Source organism: Prionailurus viverrinus, chromosome B3 (assembly GCF_022837055.1).
Source record: "Prionailurus viverrinus isolate Anna chromosome B3, UM_Priviv_1.0, whole genome shotgun sequence".
Lineage (NCBI taxonomy): Eukaryota > Metazoa > Chordata > Mammalia > Carnivora > Felidae > Prionailurus > Prionailurus viverrinus.
Window position 1 is genome coordinate 100,042,306 of NC_062566.1, and position 19,667 is coordinate 100,061,972.

Here is a 19,667-nt window from a genome sequence, read left to right on the forward strand (position 1 = left end):
ATGTTTCTCCCCACGTCACAACATTTGTAACAAGGTCACAGAATTAATAAGCAACAAAGCCAAGATTCATATCTGCTATTTGTCTGATCAAGAGCCTTAGCTCTTCATCACAATGGTATATGGTCATTGCGTGCTGGTAGCATTAGGGGAGGATTTGGCTCTTATACATTCATTCTCAGTTGGGCTCGGAGGTGACTTCTTGAGCTAATCTACTTCTGACATTATAAGCTCTTAATAGAATGCCTGCATCTTCCTATATTTAGAATTATAGAATTTTAGTAATCATAGAGACCTAACAAGGAAACTGAGAGTTGACTAATTTGTTCATGTAGACTCCCATTTCACATTGTTTATTATAACATCTAATAAGTTCATCCCAGATATCGGTTCTTTTCTCACATAAAGTCTATCTTACTTAAATGTATTTTTATTTTGGCCTGTGAGATGACAATTGTATGATCATTTTCCCTCTGAATTTTACTAGTAAAAATACCCTATTGGTATTCAGTCATCAATGGTCAAATTTGCATTCGCAGTTTCTCTGATGTACTGTAATTAGCAACTACTCATAGTGGCAAAAGATACAGAAAAACATATGCATATGCATGCACTTCAAATTTAATTCCTTCAAAATGTTAAGTGCCATGTTTTGGAATAAACACTTTAACCTTTCTCGATTTGGCTTTACTAATTTGCTTACAGTAAAAGAAAACACACCAAAATATAATTGTTTCTGAGTGATGAAATTATGAGTAATTTTTATTTAGAATCTTTCCATGCTTTCTGTAGTAACCATTTTTCATTCCCCTTTATACTAAAGCCAAAACTCTGGTAACTGAATGGGGTAAGGAAGGCTTCCTCCTGACTAGGAGAAACCCAATATGGGGTGCTGGAGCTCAAGTGGAGAAGGGTGACACATAGGAGAGTGTATGTGTATGTAAATTAAAAAAACTTAATTATGTGCCTGTATATACACACATAAAGCCCCATAGCACTGTCCCCTGAGAAGCAGCAGTAACAATGACACCTCAGTCATGATAAGCACAGCTCACGCACAAATCATGGCTTCTAAATACCAATTCCCACCAAATGGTAGAGAAATAGCTGATTCTAAGGCTGGGGCAAAGGCAGTACAAGAAGAGTTTGGAAAACTTGTGTGCCTAAAAGTAAGAAAGTGCTTTAAAAATGATGGTAACATATCAAAAGGGCATAGGAGCCAATGTGAAAGGGCTCACAGTGTCCAAACATAGGACAATTTGAGATGCAAAATAAGTAACAGATTATAACCTATTGACTAGACAACCATGGGTGTGCCTGGATGGCTGAGATGGTTGAGCATCCGACTTCGGCTCAGGTGGTGATCTTGCAGTTCAGGAGTTTGAGCTCCGCATAGGGCTCACTGCTGTCAGCCTGTCAGCATAGAGCCTGCTTTGGATCCTCTGTTCCTCCCTCCCTCTCTGCCCCTCCCCTGCTCATGCTCTCTCAAAAGATAAATAAAACATTTAAAAAAGAAAAAAGAAAACCATGGATTCACACTGACATTAATAAAGTGAAGATTTGATTAGGTGCAGGATATATACATAGCTTCAACTATTTTCCCAAAAAATATTTACAAAGAAAAACCCAGTAACTTGACAGTGGAAAAGCATGATAGGTAAGCAAGAGATCAAAATCAAAATGAACATCAGAAATGGGGCAAAATGAAATTGTGCACTATCTGACAGAATTGGTTCAGTAATATTCCTGCAAAAGAAATGCAACTAGAATCTAATCACAAGGAAACAGATAAATCCAAACTTAGGGACATTTTACAAAATAATTGGCCCGTAATCTATGTAAGTCGAGGGTAGCAAAAGTCAAGGAAAGACGGAGGAACTGCTCCAGAGCCAAAGAAATGAGAGATTCTGCAACGTTAAGACAACGTGTGACTTTGAACTGGATCTTTATAAAACATCACTGGGACAATTAGTGAAAATTGGGCAAGGTCTGAGGAAGTAATACACCAGTGCTAATTTCTGCTAATTTCCTTATTTTGATGGTTGTATTGTGGTTATATGGAAGAATTCTTTCTTTTTGGAAACGTAAAAGTACTGGAGGGTGATGGGGCACCATGACAGCAGCTTACTCTCAAAGCAGAAACATTTTATTTGTACAGTATTTACAACCTTTCTGTAAGTTTGAGATTGTTTCAAAATTTTTTCTTTAAAAAGCAGAATGCAGAGAACTAATCAATAGATCATTCTTAAAGAGCTGATAAATTCAATGAGATATAGAACTCCAAAAAACATAATTTTAATTATGATGAACTTTGTCCAATTCCTGTGTCTGCTGTGCACATACAGGTTCTTCAAAACGGTTTTAGTTTTGTCATTAATTGACCCAGAAATTTTTTTCACATGACTTTCAGAATCGCACACACGCGCACGCGCGCGCACACACACACACACACACTATTAGGATGGTGATAATGTTTGTAAGTGCTGTTCAGTAGAGGAAAACAATGTGAGTTCTATTTTTTTTGTAAATCAAACAAAAATGTAGGTATTACTATAAAAATAACTTCTCCCCCTTGTGGCAAAAAATGAAAATACATTTTACTGAAGAATCCTAATATAGAGGCACTTAGTATTACTCCTTCTAAAGTATTTTCACATAAACTCATGTGATCCTCTAAATAGCACACAACATTTGCAAACAATATACTTAGAGGTAGTTTCACAGTTCTCTTAGGTCAGCAGTGTCTAGATTCTGTGTGGATACTATTCTCTATAGCAAAAAGCTGCAGGTTTGATAAAACTGCCACAACAAAATACTACAGTTCAAAGGAACCAAATCCACCCACAGTATAAAGATTAATATGATAGGCAGATAAAAAGGGATGGTTTCACTTAAAGGCACCTGCCTATTTAAGATTACAGGGGCACCAAGAAGGCTTCCTACCTCTCAAAGTTTAATCCAAAAATTTTGAAAATCCACCATTTGAGATTAATTCCTCAGAGGTGGTTCCATCCAATCTGCAGACTTAGAGTATTAATATGAAGATACGTTGGAAGGGATAAGACATTTTCCTTCATTTAAGATTGCTAATAGTTAAAATAAAAGGAAGTCATTCATCTGAGCTATAAATAAATGAAACTTAACTTACTCATTCCAGATTCCTACACCTATTCTTAACCTTCCACACTTCTTCCAATTAAGTCACCAGTCACTGATAATTCTATGTTTTACTGACCTTCCAGTGATTATAAATTTAAGTGGTTTTTCAAAGTAAACTTAATTCCAGTTTCAGACTTTTAAATTAAAAGTGGCTCAGTTGGATACTGTTTCTTCAACATAGTAATATAAATATTAGTATCCTGGCTAAAATGAATTATTGACAATTTTAATACATGTTGCACAGTACATATTAATATAGAAAAATACATGTTATCAGCAGCATAATGTTGACCATGTTCTAATCCATTCCACCTGCTCAAATATTAGTGCAAATAATTATATATTTGTAATGCATCACTGCTGTCTAGCACAAATCTATGCCTTCTGAATAAATGACTTTCCTCTGAGGTTGTTTGCTGTTTGGAGTATGATGTGATATATTCATATTTAAATTGGCTTTGTACGGTAAGGCAGACTGCAACCGTCTAAAACACTCAAAAAATGAACAAGTATGGTTAATTACTTTTCTCTCCCGCCACAAGTGATATTCATCTCAAGAACTGAAGTTTACTGTTATCACCCTAATATTAGTGTTAAAGTATACAGGGCCAAATATTCAAAAATATCAATCTTGTTAAAGCCCAGAGTTATCAGCCTAACTGCTCCAAATCACCAATTAAAATTCTTACACTCTAACATGTCAGGTTTCTCTCTCATATACACTTAGGAGTTGTTTCCTCCCTAAATTTGGAAAGAAAAAGGACTGATCAGTGGTAAGAATAAAAGTTAAGAGTCTTAACTCTTAAAAGATTAAACATGCATGTTTCCCCCTATATTTTCACTCCAGCATTAGCCATTTAAAAACTACCAAATGCATTAAATAATTAACACAATTGGCAAACGTATGACATTAAAATAGTCTGTTTGAAGGTAGAAATACTGATTTGCCCATATTTTCCAAGGTAGAGTTGTGATTTACTCCTATGTTATAAAACACTTGGACTCTTTCTTCTGTAAAAGTTAAGCAGATATAGTACTGTAATTGTGTAAAATAATACTACAGAGAACTTTTTGAAAGATTTCTATTAAGTACAAACTTAATATTAAATTAAAATTTCATGACCACTTATAAAATTTTAAAAACCAAATTTAAAAAGTATGACCACACATTGGGAACATTAAAAAATCCAACAGTAAATGAAATACTGATCCTGTGTATCAACTTCATAGCCTAAACACTACAGTGGGAAACAAACATTGAATGAGAAGGAAATTAGACTAAGGAAAACTAATGAGTCTATCAAAATAAAAGACCTATTTAATGTTACATAAGGAGAATAGTGCACAGAACATCAAGAGTGAGTGAGAAAGATTTAGGTTTCAATCTGAGCCTTTTATTACCTACAGACCTTTAGCAGGTCTACTTAATGTTTTTTGTGGCTTAGATGTTTCATCTGTCAAATGGAGATAATACTACCCAACTCTTAAGGCTGTTTTGGAATCAAATGAGATCATGTATACAAATGATTAGCATAGTGCACTGAATTTGAACCAATAAATGTAGCTATAATTATCTTTATTATGCATCAATATTTAAAAATTGTTGTTTTACTTTATGTAGAATTATTTACTCTAACAATATAAACTGGTCTTTTCCTCCAAAGCACATAACGTATTTCAGGACCGAGTTTCTCAAGTGGAGAGAAGTACTACCGAATTGAGTATAGTTAAATTAACTGGATGAAAGCTTAAAGTGCTTTTGATATCAAATTCTCCAATAGAAATCAGGAGAATTCAGTACACTTCTAGAAAGTACCTCACACTTCTGAGTCAATGAATAGTATGTGGGTAATATGAAACCTACTTTTGTATTGATAAAAAAAAAGTTAAATCCCAGATTTGAGCTTTTTAAGTTAATAACAAATTATGCACAGAGTGAACCTTGCTGACTCTCACATAACAGTTGTTCAAGCATGTTTTAGGCACTACCTTATAAACATGACCACCTTAAAAGGTTTTGTGGCATTTCAGGAACCAAAATCTCTTTATCTGGATACCTGTAAATATTCACCATCTTAGATGAGAAAAAGGCATTTTAAGGAAGCAGTACATTCTCCACTTTGAATCAATCTAATAATAAAATTATTTCACTGTAAGCCGGAAGGCTGATGTTCAGATAGTGAAAATTTAAAGTGAAAGAGGAAAGAAAATCATCTAAATATATCATAAGTTAATGTATTTAGCAGTTCTTTTTTAAAAAAGGAAGGTGCTAGGGACTTGCAACCATGGAGATGCTCAAAATGAGGCTAATACTTGTCTTGAAATAGTCAATGAGTCCTCTGTCTAAAGATTCATTCAACTGTTATTTTATAATTCTTCATAAGGACTATTCATCTACTGTGGTCGACTGTCATTTTCAATACCATAACTTATAGAGGCTAAAACCTGTGTCCTGTATTTTAACATAATATACTTAAGTTTCAGAAAAATAATTTGCAGTGTTTTGGAGCATATTTTCCACTTCAAAACATTACATAGATATTGTCTGTTAGCTCCTGTAGAAATGCAGAAAACTGTAAGGATTCTCTTTAATCAAATGTTGTCTAATGTTACTAATATACAAAGTTCCATTATTGCTACTTAAAATTTTATCAGTGCATTTGAAAAACATCTTACTTATTGATCATCTTTTTTGAGTCATAAGTTGTGGGCAAAATTTTATAGTGGTCATAAATATAAAAAATGCCTTAAAAATTGGAATAAAAAGAATGCAAGGAATGCACAGGGCTTTATAGAACAAAATTTTTTAAAGAAAGATAATCAGTTAAATTTCTAATCTTAGAAAAAAAAGTATTTTTCTTCTAAAAAAAAAAGGAGGTGAGAAGACCTATAAAAAATAAGGAACATCTTAAAAACTGAAATAGCAATAATTTAGAAAATTAAGTATGGATATCCTTAAGAGGTAAAAAATGGAGTGAAATAAAAAAACAATTGCAGGGAATTTGTTTATTAAGCATTAATGTTAACACTTCTAAATTAAGTATTCACTTATGAGTTTTCTTTGTCACTGCCTTGGTCAATGGACATAATGGAAAATATTGCACAAAATTCAAGCATGGAAATAATAATTAACAAAATATTTAAGCAACATGTTTATGTTTTACATTTAAAAAAATTAATCCAAACAAAATAATTTGAAGCACTTCTCTGATTTGGAAGTCTTAAAATGTTCTCTCGTGTTTTATTTAAGATTTTGTTTTCTCTTTCTCTCTCTCTCTCTTTTTTTTTTTTTTTTTTTTTTTTACAAATTGACACTGTACAAAGAGCTCAAATGGCCAGTAAAACTACTGCTTTAAAATTGTTGGCTTTAAGTAACAGAGGTATAATTTGAATTCACATCAGAGCTTTCTAAAATGGCAATAGTACAAGCATATGACTTTCTCTAGTATCCAAAATCTGTTCTGGCTCTCCCCTTGGCTAGGGAATAGAAAACTAGACAGCTTTCTAAAGCTGCCACAATTTTCTAAAATGCTTTGATAAAAGTTGGCATACTTTGTTTCTTTTGCTTACCTTGATAACACTGGGCTAAACAGAAAATTAAGAGAATTCAGTCAATAGTAACTTAAACAGTAGGTAGTGCTGGATCTGGAAGTTTTGGTAAGATTGATGACTATTCAGAAACATAGTCTTAAAAGAAAAGTAGTTTGCCAAAATTAGGCCAAAAAGCCTACATTAAAGGAAAAAAATGCCAAGAATGAGCTGAACATTAAAGTTTATCTGTTCTTAGAAGATTGCGAACAACACAAAGGGAACTGAAATACTACACACAGATAAGAATGAATTCTTGCAGAGCAAGTTTAGAGAGATTGTAGAGTAAATAGCCTTGCTAAATTTCCACTTGACGTTTAAAATTTTATAAGTGATTTATTATGTCACCATATTAAGCCAATTCAGTTAACTCCATTCAAGAATTGCTTCAGAAATGCCTTGAAAAAGATAATGACAGAAACTATAGATCTGAAAAGCAATCAGTCTTCACAAAGCTTGTCTCCAGACTTAGAATATATAATGCTATCTATCAATTACTGATTCCCCTTAAAATAGATTATCAATGTTCAGCCATCCCATCTTATTCCAGTTTAGTATTAAGAAAGTAATCTTAAAGGGCTGCATTGTTGCTAAACACTGTCAATATTTCTCATATTCACCATTTAGACTATACCTCAACTTTACTTCCCTTATAATATTAAAATAATGAATAAATATGGTCCTTCAGTTAAGGTCTTCCACCTTACCTTAAGTGAAATATAAAATAAGGTAGACTTATTAATTTCTTGCTAGCATTGGCTTAAAATCTGTTTATGAAATAAGAAATAGTAAACTTTAAGTTTTTTTACCCAGAAAGCAGATGTATTCTGATCCACTCCTAATATCTACATAAAACATTTCATCATATTAGTTCAGTTTATAACATTTTTCTTGGAATACTATTGTTGTACCTCAGGGAAAAATCCAATTAACCAACTACACAAATTATGCTCAGTTGTTAACCTTTTGAAAGAGACAAAAGTTCTCTAAGAAAACCTAAAATAACAATTGGTTAACAATTACCAAGTGCTGAAAAGGTCATTAAAAATTGGTAAATAATAAATGCAGTTTTGCTGTATTTTACCATCAATGCAAAATAGGATGGTGAAACTTCCCAATGGAATATGTCAAAGAACATGAACTGGAACAGTGATAACATCTCATTTGTCTTCTGACACCAGCATTTTCCAGGATGAAAAGAGTGACACGTAGTTTCACATAATTTGAAATTTAGAATTTGAAATTTGTTAAGTTCAAGAATGGAATTAAAATTTAACTTAAGGGGAAAAAAGCAAAATATGGCTGGGTAGTGTCCAAATTTCAAATAAAATCTCAAGTGTAAGTATGGCTGCTGTTTTTCCAAACAGTCATTTTTCCATAAAATGTTGGCTGTGTCATAAGAAATCTCCTGTGCTTTCTGTCAACCAAGACCTGCTGAAGTACAACATGTTTCCCTTGTAAATTCAACCTCAGCTGAAATGTCGAGCAAGGCGGGCAGATCTATAGTCAGCACGAAGTTGTACGAAGGAGTGAAGAATGTTTTTGTCCAGATTAGCAAGTTGTTCTCCTGAGCAGACTTGCTTTAAATTATCTGGGGCGACTACCAGAAGATTGCAAAGTGCATGCAGAGTATCAAAAAGCTGTAATACCAGTGGGATCTGAATTAAGGAAAAAAAAAAAAAAACAGCATTGAAACAAAACGATTTCTAGTTTTACAATTAGTTTTTAATCCTTCTCACTTATTTACTGTTATTCAGGAGTTACTAATGTGGGAGAGGTTCAATATATTAAAAAAATTTTAAAGCTTCAGAAAGTATTAAAACTCAAATATTTCAGACATTATAAAAACGTGGTATAATCTTTTTGAAAAGATATATAGTATGCCAGTTTTCTTCAATAGTTAACAATCATTTATACTTCTGTGGATTAGAATTAGTTATCATTAATTTAGCACTTTTCTTAAATAATTTAAACCTTAAGGAAAACTGATTTCAGAGAGATGTACATGAAGAAAGAACATATTTTCCTGATGTGTGATATATACAGCTTTAGTTATGAAAGTCAACAATGTCATTTGAATTGTGGAACTGAAATATGGCCTTGTCTAAAATAAAGCGCAAAGCAAAAATGTGTTAATACTGAAAACATGATTGGAACAACACTTTTCCAGTTAGAAAATGTTAGATCTGTCTCGCTACAATATCAACAAGTTGTAAACTTTTCAGTAATGACAGTAAGTCAGCATGCATTCTTAACGGTCTGACTTATGTTCCTGAGCCTATTTACAAGCTTCAGATTTGTGAATACGTACCTTGAAGTCTTTGGCACACTTCCTATATTCAGCTACATCACAAATTGCTAACATGCCACCCATACAACTGTAGGAATATTGTTGAAGATGCTCATAAATAAGTCGATGAAAACGTACACCAAGTTCCATCAAAACTGTATCCACATTCTTCCCATCCATGGAATTTTTAATCTTTTCCACTTGCTTTCTCACGTAAGCACAGACTTTAACACAGGCCTGTAAAATTTTTTCTACACTTATTACATAGAAATGGATATCAACTTAGATGAGGAGAAAATACATATAGTGTCTCACTGATTTCTAAGTATAAAAGAAAATAACTTAGAGCACAGTAAGATGCACCAATGAAAATGTTAATGAAATTATTAAGCAAAGCAGATATTCTTACTAGTATATTGAATCATTTTACTCACATTAGTATATTGAATCAAAACATTGTTTTCATCTTCTGGCTTAAAATCTGTTTTCTTTTGTTCTGCAGCCAAGATATGCTTCATCTGTCCAATCATACAATTTAACGTCCTAGAGAATTGAGAACACCATATATTTGATCCCTTTATTTAAAAATTTTTTTAAAATGTTTGTTTATTTTTGAGAGAGAGAGAGAAAGAGACAGTGTGAGCTGGAGAGGGGCAGAGAGAGAGGGAGACACAGAATCTGAAGCAGGCTCCGGGCTCTGAGCTGTCAGCACAGAGCTTGACGTGGGACTCGAAGTCAAGAACTGTGAGCTCATGACCTCAGCCGAAGTCAGACACTTAACCAACTGAGCCACCCAGGAGCCCCTTGATCCTTTTATTTTATATTCACTTCATATTATTTATACTAAATTGAAATTATTTAATTCCATAGCTCTGTAAAATTATTTACTGTTGGTAGACTTCAGATTTTAGAAAAAATAAATTCTAGGTCTTGCTATCAATGAACTCTGGTTTTATTTAGATTCCTGCTCTTGCCCAATACTTTATTTAAGGTAATATTAAAGATCTTAGAAATCTGTCACTAACTTATTTCCTTAACAATTATATACAGAGAATGGTTAGCAAGAGGGGAAGATAGAGGGTTTAAGACGAATGGCCAACATTTGGAAGAAGACGTGAGAAGCATATGAGTTTACACTCTAAGGACAATCAGCAGGCTGAACAAGTGGTACTAAAGACCCAGGTGACAAATGAGAGCATGGGTTTGTAGTGGTACCAATAACATTTGAGTTATGTGATATTCTCCAACAGCAATCAGTCACCCAGTTATGGTAATAAAAGAGACTGCACTGATCCAAAACTTAGGATCTGTAAGATAGTTATGGTTAATGGAAATATATTTTAGGGGAATTAGAAGGGACTAATTCAAGAGCTGGGTCAAGCAACCTAAGCATAATAATAAGGTAAAGCTAGGAAAAGGGTAATTGGCAAACGATTAATAAATTAAGGGCTAGAGCTCCTGCTGAGGTCAGAAAGCAGGCTGTGGAGTTGGAAGAACAAGAAGTTATGAGCAATGAGTGGGATATTCAAGTTTGAGGTTTTTGTTACCAATGATAACAAGGTCTAGCAGGATATGAGAGTAGGTAGCTAAAGTGAAGATGGTCAAGAAAATGAATGGGTCAGACACAAGGAAGTGGAAATGACCTACACTAAGGTTAAAAGAAAAACTGTGAGCCTGTTGCCCAAATTCTCAATAAATACAGGGGACTAACGTAAATGACTGAGAGATAACAGCAATAAGAAAAGATGATGTGAGCTTCAAAGGCAAAGAGGTTCTGACCTAATACCCACAGGTGGACACTGGTCTGAAAATACGAGAAGGGATCAGGTGGATGCTCTGCTTCCCTCTTTTACCCATTATCCATGGAAAATGCGTAAAAAAATTAGAAGTTCACATTCATGAGACCACTACAGATCACTGTGCTTTCAATTGGTCAACTAGTACAAAGACTTTGAGACCAAAGCTTAAAAAATTTTTTTAATATTTATTTATTTTTGAGAGACAAGTGGGGAGGGGCAGAGAGAGAAGGAGACAGAATCCAAAGCAGGCTCCAGGCTCTGAGTTTGTCAGCACAGAGCCCGATGCGGGGCCAGAACTCACAAACCGTGAGATCATACCTGAGCTGAAGTCGGACGCTCAACTGACTAAGCCACCCAGGCGCCCAAGACTCAAGCTTATATAGAAAGATATTAAGAAGATACCTAACAAATACATCTTTCCTGTACCTCTGAAAGCTTAATGTATCCAACCTCCCCACGTCCCAAATATGATTTTTAGGTATTCTGAGGCAAACCAAGAAGAAACAAATTAAGTTAATATGAGGGATTTAGGTTAGGAAAATACACACTTCTTGAAGGGATGATTATAATGTATATAAACATATTACACTATGTGAAATACTGTGTATGTATAATCTCCTGTTGTCCTGACTGAAAGCAAAAGGTAGAGGCCAGTTTTTAGGATTATTCTAAGCATATAATCAGTAAATTAAGCTCAGTAATTAATTCTATAACATGCCCTTTTCCCAGTTTTATTCTTTAACTTTATTTTTCTTTCCCTCATTATCATATACTCTACAGTATATTGATCTTAGTGAAAAGGTAATTGGGAGGTGACCTGCAAATTTGATACTACTAATAAAGTAAAAATTATTTACTTTTTCACAAATTAGAGTGAATTTCAGGCTATCCTTGTAACAGCACTGTTAACTAACTTGCACTCAAATATGCTTTGTTGAATAGAGGAGAAAGGAACAGAATTACAATATATAAAGATATGCCCAAACCTAGTAGCAAGGGCTTTCGCATTTGAATCCTAGCTCTACCACTACTAACTGTGCAATCTTGAGCAAATACTTTATTTCTTTAAGCCTCCATTTCCTCGTCTGTAAAACAGAAATAGTATTTTCTACCTAATAAATAACACAAGTGAAGGTCCTTAACACTGTGCCTGGCACACAGCAAAAGCTTGATAAATGGTAACTGTCATCATCATTAGTAAGTATAAGACCACCACATCATCTCAAGAAAAGAGACCCACTGCTCTATACCGTAAACAGATAATTAACTACAAAAACTGTTACAAAAATTTTTGAACAGAGTTTGCATTCACTTAATGAAATTTACTTACAGAAAATTAGCATATTTATTTAAAGCATTTCAGACATAACCTTGAAAATTCTAAATGAAAATAAAATCCTCTATGTTACATACCATTTTTAAGGAGTTTTGAAAGAGTAGGAGAAAGAAGGAGGAGGAGAAAACGGTGACTTCCAAGAATAGTTTTCAACTGAATCTAGTTTAAAAGAATCTAAACAGGGGCGCCTGGGTGGCGCAGTCGGTTAAGCGTCCGACTTCAGCCAGGTCACGATCTCGCGGCCCGTGAGTTCGAGCCCCGCGTCAGGCTCTGGGCTGATGGCTCGGAGCCTGGAGCCTGTTTCCGATTCTGTGTCTCCCTCTCTCTCTGACCCTCCCCCGTTCATGCTCTGTCTCTCTCTGTCCCAAAAATAAATAAATGTTGAAAAAAAAAAAATTTTAAAAAAAAAAAAAAAGAATCTAAACATACTAAAAACCATTTTCACGCTGCATTTATAATAGTGTTTTTACAAAAATTTTAAAATTTTTAAAAAAATATTTATTTTTGAGAGAGAGAGACAGAGTGTGAGGCAGGGGAGGGGCAGAGAGAGAAGGAGACACAGAATCGGAAGCAGGCTCTAGGCTCTGAGCTGTCAGCACGGAGCCCGATGTGGGGCTCGAACTCTCGAACCGTGAGCTCACGACCCGAGCTGAAGTCGGACACTTAACCGACTGAGCCACCCAGGCGCCCCTAGTGTTTTTACAATTTAAAAAATATAAGAGGCAAGGGGGGGGGGGGGGTGCCCGGCTGGCTCAGTGGGTGGAGCATGTGGCTTTTGGAGGACTGAGAGTCCAAACCCCAAGCGGGGGTGTGGATTTTAAAATAAAATCTTTAGGGGCACCTGGGTAGCTTAGTTGGTTAAGCATCTGACTTCAGCTCAGGTCATGATCTCATGGTTCATGATTCGAGCCCTGCGTCAGACTCTCTACTGTCAGCACAGAGCCTGCTTCCAATCCGGTCTCCCTTTCTCTGCCCCTCCCCTACCTCGCACATGGTCTCTCTCAAAAATAAACATTTAAAAAAATAATAACATAAAATCTTAAAAAAAAAAAAACCAAAAAATAAAACTAACAACTTGCCTATCAATGCCAGTATCCAATTTCATCTCCATTTGTTCAATTATTTCTTTTTTCTTCTGAAGGCATTCAGATAACTTAGGAGAAGAGCTATTCAATGTTTAAAAGGAAAAAAAATCACATTAGTAGCCTTACAACTCTGAAAGTTTTTCATATGCATATGTATATTGTTATAAAAATTTATAAATACACAAACATACATATATATTATTTTAATTTGCTTGCAAATCCAAGAAGCACGTAAGTAGTAACTACAGTGCCCAATTCAAACTAGGAAATTATGCAGTATTACTATGCCTAATAGTCATACTAGGAAAAATTAACCATTTAGAAGAGAAGGAAGAAGAAGATTTAGATTCATTACTTTTTTTTTTAATATATGAAATTATTGTCAAATTGGTTTCCATACAAAACTCAATGCTCATCCCAAAAGATGCCCTCTTCAATACCCATCACCCCCCCCCCCCCCCATCAGTCCTCAGTTTGTTCTCAGTTTTTAAGAGTCTCTTATGCTTTGGCTCTCTCCCACTCTAACCTCTCTTTTTTTTTTTTTTTGATTCATTACTTTCATCTCAGAGAAGATATCCCTCAAGAATATAAATATTTGTGATTTTGAAATTTTGGGATTGTTTCATTTTCTTCTTGTTTTGTTGTTTTGTGTTTGTTTCCTTTTTAATTAAATAACAGTAAAAAACAAAACAAAAAATAAAAAACAAAAAATCCATTGGATATCTTAAGAATATAATCAATTATACTAATTAAAGTTTGGAGACTACAGCCAATCCAGTTGATTTAGCTTTCCTACACTAAAAAATAATTTTGACAATCATATTTGCCTTCTGAATGCCACCTAAATGTCAAAAACACACAAAATATTAAGGAATATGCAACTCTAACAGTTATGTGGATTCTTTGCTATGTGGCATTACAGTTCTTAAATTAGTACATTTCCTTTCAAAGTGTGATTTAGGGATTACAAGTGATCTTATCTTTAAGACTGTTTCTAGACTAATTTTTTGGCATATCAATGTTTACAATAAAATGTTTAAAATATTATCTTTTATATATTGTTCATCTTTTAATAGTACACATATAATTTTATAAGGCATGTTCACATATACTCCACCTTATTTAATCCTCACATGCTTGAAAAGTTCACATAAACTGATAGGAAAATATAAACCAAACCTTATTTAATGTCGTATATTAAAATCTGTCCTATTAATCTCATGAAATTTTTGTTGTAAGTCTTTATATGTAGAGAACATTATAATATTCACTGACATACCAACAAAAATCAATTTGACTAACCTTATTAGTGGCATAAGGTGATCATTAAACTGCTTGTCAAAAAGATGAAAAATAGTATTGGCCTGTTGCACAACATCCAAAAAATAGAGATTTGCATTCCTAGAATCTGAAGAAGGAATTCCTAAAATTGGAAGGCATGTATGTATTAGAATACACTTGAAGAAATTCATCTCGCTAACTGAAAAAATGAATGTGATATTATGAATAAAAGCAACTGCTATTTTAATAAATCAGCAATGATTTCTGTGGACAGAAAAGTAAAATTAAGCTTAATAATAAAATTAATCCTAAGTTTTTACACGCAAAGTTTCACCATCTACTCAGTTTTCATTATTTGCTGAGATAAACGAAAAATACATCAATAAATGAATCATCGTGGTCTGTATCTTTTCTTTCCTACTCTCTCATGCCCAGTGGTTCACATGAGCCATGAACCACTTCCACCATTTTTCTTATAACAAGGCCTCATTATCTCAGTTAAAATAATTTTTTTTGTTACTTTCCTGGGTTCAAATCACTTTATCTTTTCTGTTAATATATTGTTGCCAGAGTAATATATTTAAATTTACACATTTCACTCATTTTGCTCTCTATTATTTCCTCAAAAATATTCAAAGTCTCCTCGCTGTCTACAAAAAAATTCTTGATTTTTCAGCATGCTATTCAGGTGACTCCACATGCTGACTCCAAAAAAGAGAGCTGACCTCTCCAGATTTCAGATTCATCTTTTTTGTAAAAGAGCAATAGATAAACTCTAAGATACATTCTAACCTTAGATGTCTATGTTTCTAGTGAAAATTAAGAAGCATAATGGGCTAAGGAAAATATTCATACATGAGAAAATAAAAGTTTAATACCTAGAATTCTTTATGAGATGATGATTTTTTTTCAAAGTTTTAAAAATGAAAACAAAAGGGGTGCCTGGGTGGCTCAGTTGGTTAAGCGTCCGACTCTTGATTTCGCCTAAGGTCATGATCTCATGGTTGTGAGACAGAGCCCTGCGTTGGCTGCATGGAGCCTGCTTATGATTCTTTCTCTTCCTCTCCCTTTGCCCTTCCCCCACCTGTGCACATGCTTGCACACGCTCTCCCTCTTTCTCAAAAAAAGAAGATACGATAAAATCACCAAATAGTAAGAAAACTAAAGACTCCAACACAAACTTAGAAAGAAAATTAAGTCAGTACACATGTAGAAAATACCAATCCTTATTATTAATGGAAGATACAAAAGGTAGTATTTATGTGTGTTTTCAACCATTAAATTAAAGGTTTTTAAAGAATATCCAAAGGCACCTGGGTGGCTCAGTGGTTAAGCATCTGACTCTTGATTTCATCTCACATCATGAACCAGCAGTATGGGACTGAGACCTGCCTCAGGCTCTGTCCTGAGCATAGAGCCTGCTTAAGATTCTCTCTTCCTCTGCCCCTCTCCCTCACTCATGTGTGCGCTCTCTCTACATAATTAAAAAAAAAAAAATCCCTTTATTCTAAAAAAATATTCAACACTATGTAAAGAATTAGTACAATCATAAAGGTCAATAACAGTGTAAATTACTGCAAAAAAAAAAACCCTTTTGCAAAACTGTATATGTATAGAAATTTTGAAATTGGTAACACACTTTGTGTGTGTGTGTGTTTTTGTAAGTAAACTCTGCCCTCAACATGGGCTTGAACTCATAATTCAGAGATCAAGAGTCACATGCCCTACCAACTGAGCCAGCCAGGGGCCCCAGGTACCACACTCTGAACTGCTAATTTCACTTCTGGGATTTCATATGAAGAAAATAATTCAAAATAAGGAAAACACTCTAAGCTCTACAATGTTCACTGCAGCATTATTTATATTACTGAAAAGATTCAAGATAGCTAGAAATAGGGGATAGTTATTAAGTAATATAGTAATAAAGTTTATTTAACTTTATTATATATATGCATGACAGAATTGTATTCTATCATTAGAAATAACAGCAGTAAATATTAACTAAATGGCTGCATGGAAGAAAGTTTATGAATATAAGAAACATTCTCACCCCTAAGCCCTTCCAAATTGTGAATACATACAACTATTAAAATGAAGATGCTAGATTTCCATATGAGCTTAATAACAGATCCTTCATACCATATGGATTCAAATTCATGTTATCTTTTTTCATTATCTTCTTTAATCTTCATACCTTTGAGGTATTATTACCCAATACAAATTGCCACATTAAGTCATTTGCAAATGGCAAATGTTAAATACTCGATGTCAAGATCTGCTGTAATTAGGGCACCTGGCTGGCTCAGTTGGAACAAAGCATGTGACTCTAGATCTTGGGGTCGTGAGATTGAACCCTACATTGGGTGTAGAGATTATTTAAGAAAATGAATAAACTTAAAAAAAAAAAAAGAGTCTGCTGTACTTAAAAAAAAAAAAGCAGGCTACAAATGTTTATCTACATCATGAGAGCAAATAAAAAAATGGGTAAGAATAAACCACAAGGTTACTGAATTATGGGTGAGTATGCTTCAATGTTAAAAACTTTATGAAATGATGTGACATACAGTCAATAAACATTTTTGAGCATCTACTACGTGCTTTCTAGGTGCCAGACAATAATGGTGAATAAGACAGATTAAGATTCCTAGCCACAAGAGCATACATGCTGTTCTCTTAAAATACTGTCTCCAAATTCTCAATTCACTCCTTCACCTCATTCAGCTCTCTGGATCATGTCTCCTCAGACAGGCAGTCTCTGACCATCCTTCCTCAAAAAAAAAAAAAAAAAAAAAAAAAAAAAAGCCCTCTGTTCCTGAATTTCCCATCCCAATTCCCCAACACTTCTCATTAACTCTTACTCCATTTTACATTGCACTTTCTAGTCATTTGTCTATCCTTTCCCTGAGATTGAAAGCTCCACGAGTGCAGGAGTAGGCACTTAAAAGGTATGTGTTGAATTAATCAATTCTGGTCAGTGGAGGCAGATGTTAACATATGAAAATTTCATTGCGAGAAGTGCTATGAAAAACATTAATTCAGTGACGAAATAATGAGTTACTGGACTGGAGAGGTGGGCTACATTGGCTAATGTGATCAGCAAAGGACTCTTTGAGAAGGTGACCTCTTAGTTGAGATCAGAGGTTGAAAAGCCAGGCATTGAAGAGCTGAAGGAAAAGGATTTGAGGGATAGGGAAACACCAAGTGCAACAAGCCTGAGTGGGAAAAAAGAATGAAGGCCAGAGCGGCTGAGGTAGTGAGAGGAAGTGCAATATGGGATGTGGATGAATACATAAGAGGAGGACAGATCAAAAGCCATGCTTTTGTGAAGTCTGTTATTATTTTCCCCCTAAAAGTAACAGGAAGTTACTAACGGGTCTTAAACAAAGAAATAATAAATAATCAAACTGACTATTATGTGGAGTCAGTACTGTGCAGAAGTGAGAATGTACACAGAAAGGCCAGTTAGGAGTAGACAGAGATGATGGTATGTATGTATATATGTATGTATGTATATATGTATGTATGTATGTATTTTAAATGTTTTATTTATTTTTGAGAGAGCGAGCGAGCTAGGGAGGGGCACAGAGAGAGGGAGACATGAATCTAAAGCAGGCTCCAGACTCAGAGCTGTCAGCACAGAGCCTGATGCGGGACTCGAACTCACAAACCATGAAATCATGACCTGAGCCGAAGTCAGACGCTTAACTGAGCCACCCAGGTGCCCTGAGATGATGGTATTTACATTAGAGTGGCATCAGTAGACCTTGAGAAGAAGTAGATGAATTTGAGTTATGTCTGCAAGTATACTAATGGGATTTGCTGATAGACTGGCTATCAGCATTCATGAAAAGGAAAAATTATGGCAACTCCTATGTTTGGGGCCTGAGCAACCCATAAATAGTAATACCTTTCAAACACATGGAGAAAAATGGGAGTCAAACAGATTTAGATGGAAGATAAAGAGCTTCATTAGGCATATGTTATATCTGAGATGCACAATAGACAGGTGGAAAGTTCAGAGGCAACTGGATTAATGGGACTGGGATTTAGGGAAGAAGTCATTATTACCCTATGAATACCAGTAAACCCGAAAGACCAAAAGCAAAAGAAAAAATTTTAATATGAATTCATTCCTTTCCAGGCTTATTTTGGAATATTTTTCTTTCTACACCTTATATTACTCAATTGCCTCAACAAGAATTGCTGTCATCCTCATTTCTGCTCCCTTGACATTTTATAACCTATAGCATTGTATTACAGTCTGCCCATATGCTGCAGTAACTTATGTAGCTTGCCCTGCCCTGCTTGATGTAAGAAATATGAGACAACTGTGTCTTTGTGTAACTTTCAGCACCTGGAAAACCCTTGCATTAAAGAAGCTCAAAAAGCATTATTCATTGCATTGAACTGAATTTGATGTATAAAGTTGAATATATATAAAACAATATTATGCATACAGTGAACTAAACATGATTAAAGAAATTTAATGCAAATTATAAGACAAATAAATATACTTACCAGCAAGTCCTGTTTCCAAAGCATAATCGATATGCTCAATACATAAAAATTCCACAAGAATGGTAAAAATTCTAAAGGCATTCCTTGGTAAATCAGAAGGATCAGAAAGCTTTAAAAAGAAAAACCAAACACATTACTCCTCAAGTCTATCTTAAAAAAAAAAAAAAGCAACTTTTTTTTTAGCAATCAATTTTGTCTAAGATGTAGCCAGTGTTCAGATATCAAAATAACTTATACTCCCATTCCCACCCCCAATGTCTCTCTCACATACATAGACATATAGTTACAATGCTCCCTATTTGTCTACAATTCTCCTGGCTTAGACTAGATCAGTGTTTTTCTCACCTGGATTGCAATCCATTAGTGGATTGTTGACAAGAAAGAGAGGAGAGAAGAGAGAATCAATAGAAAATGAAGTACAATGTACATATTAAAACCAAATATAGTTTAATGAGATGCACATACACGCAAAACATAACACATACACAAACATACATATAACAAATGTCCCCTGGGCTGCCATGTAAAATCCACTTCCTTTTTTTTTTTTAATGTTTGTTTATTTTTGAGAGAGACAGAGTGAGTGGGGAAGGATCAGGGGGACAGGGGTACAG

At 34.4% G+C, this 19,667-nt stretch overlaps 1 protein-coding gene across 1 annotated transcript in view; it reads right to left on the reverse strand.

Annotated features, from left to right (window-relative positions):
• Positions 1–6,147: 6,147 nt before the first annotated feature.
• The window catches only part of EXOC5 (exocyst complex component 5), a 56,542-nt gene continuing 43,022 nt past the window's right edge, over positions 6,148–19,667 (reverse strand). The window contains exons 13-18 of the mRNA XM_047861995.1: positions 19,054–19,162; positions 14,557–14,677; positions 13,249–13,335; positions 9,469–9,577; positions 9,056–9,271; positions 6,148–8,402 (exon numbers count right to left, since the gene is read on the reverse strand). Coding sequence (XP_047717951.1) covers positions 8,214–8,402; positions 9,056–9,271; positions 9,469–9,577; positions 13,249–13,335; positions 14,557–14,677; positions 19,054–19,162 — 831 coding nt within the window. The 3' untranslated portion in view covers positions 6,148–8,213. The remainder of the gene's footprint in view (positions 8,403–9,055; positions 9,272–9,468; positions 9,578–13,248; positions 13,336–14,556; positions 14,678–19,053; positions 19,163–19,667) is intronic.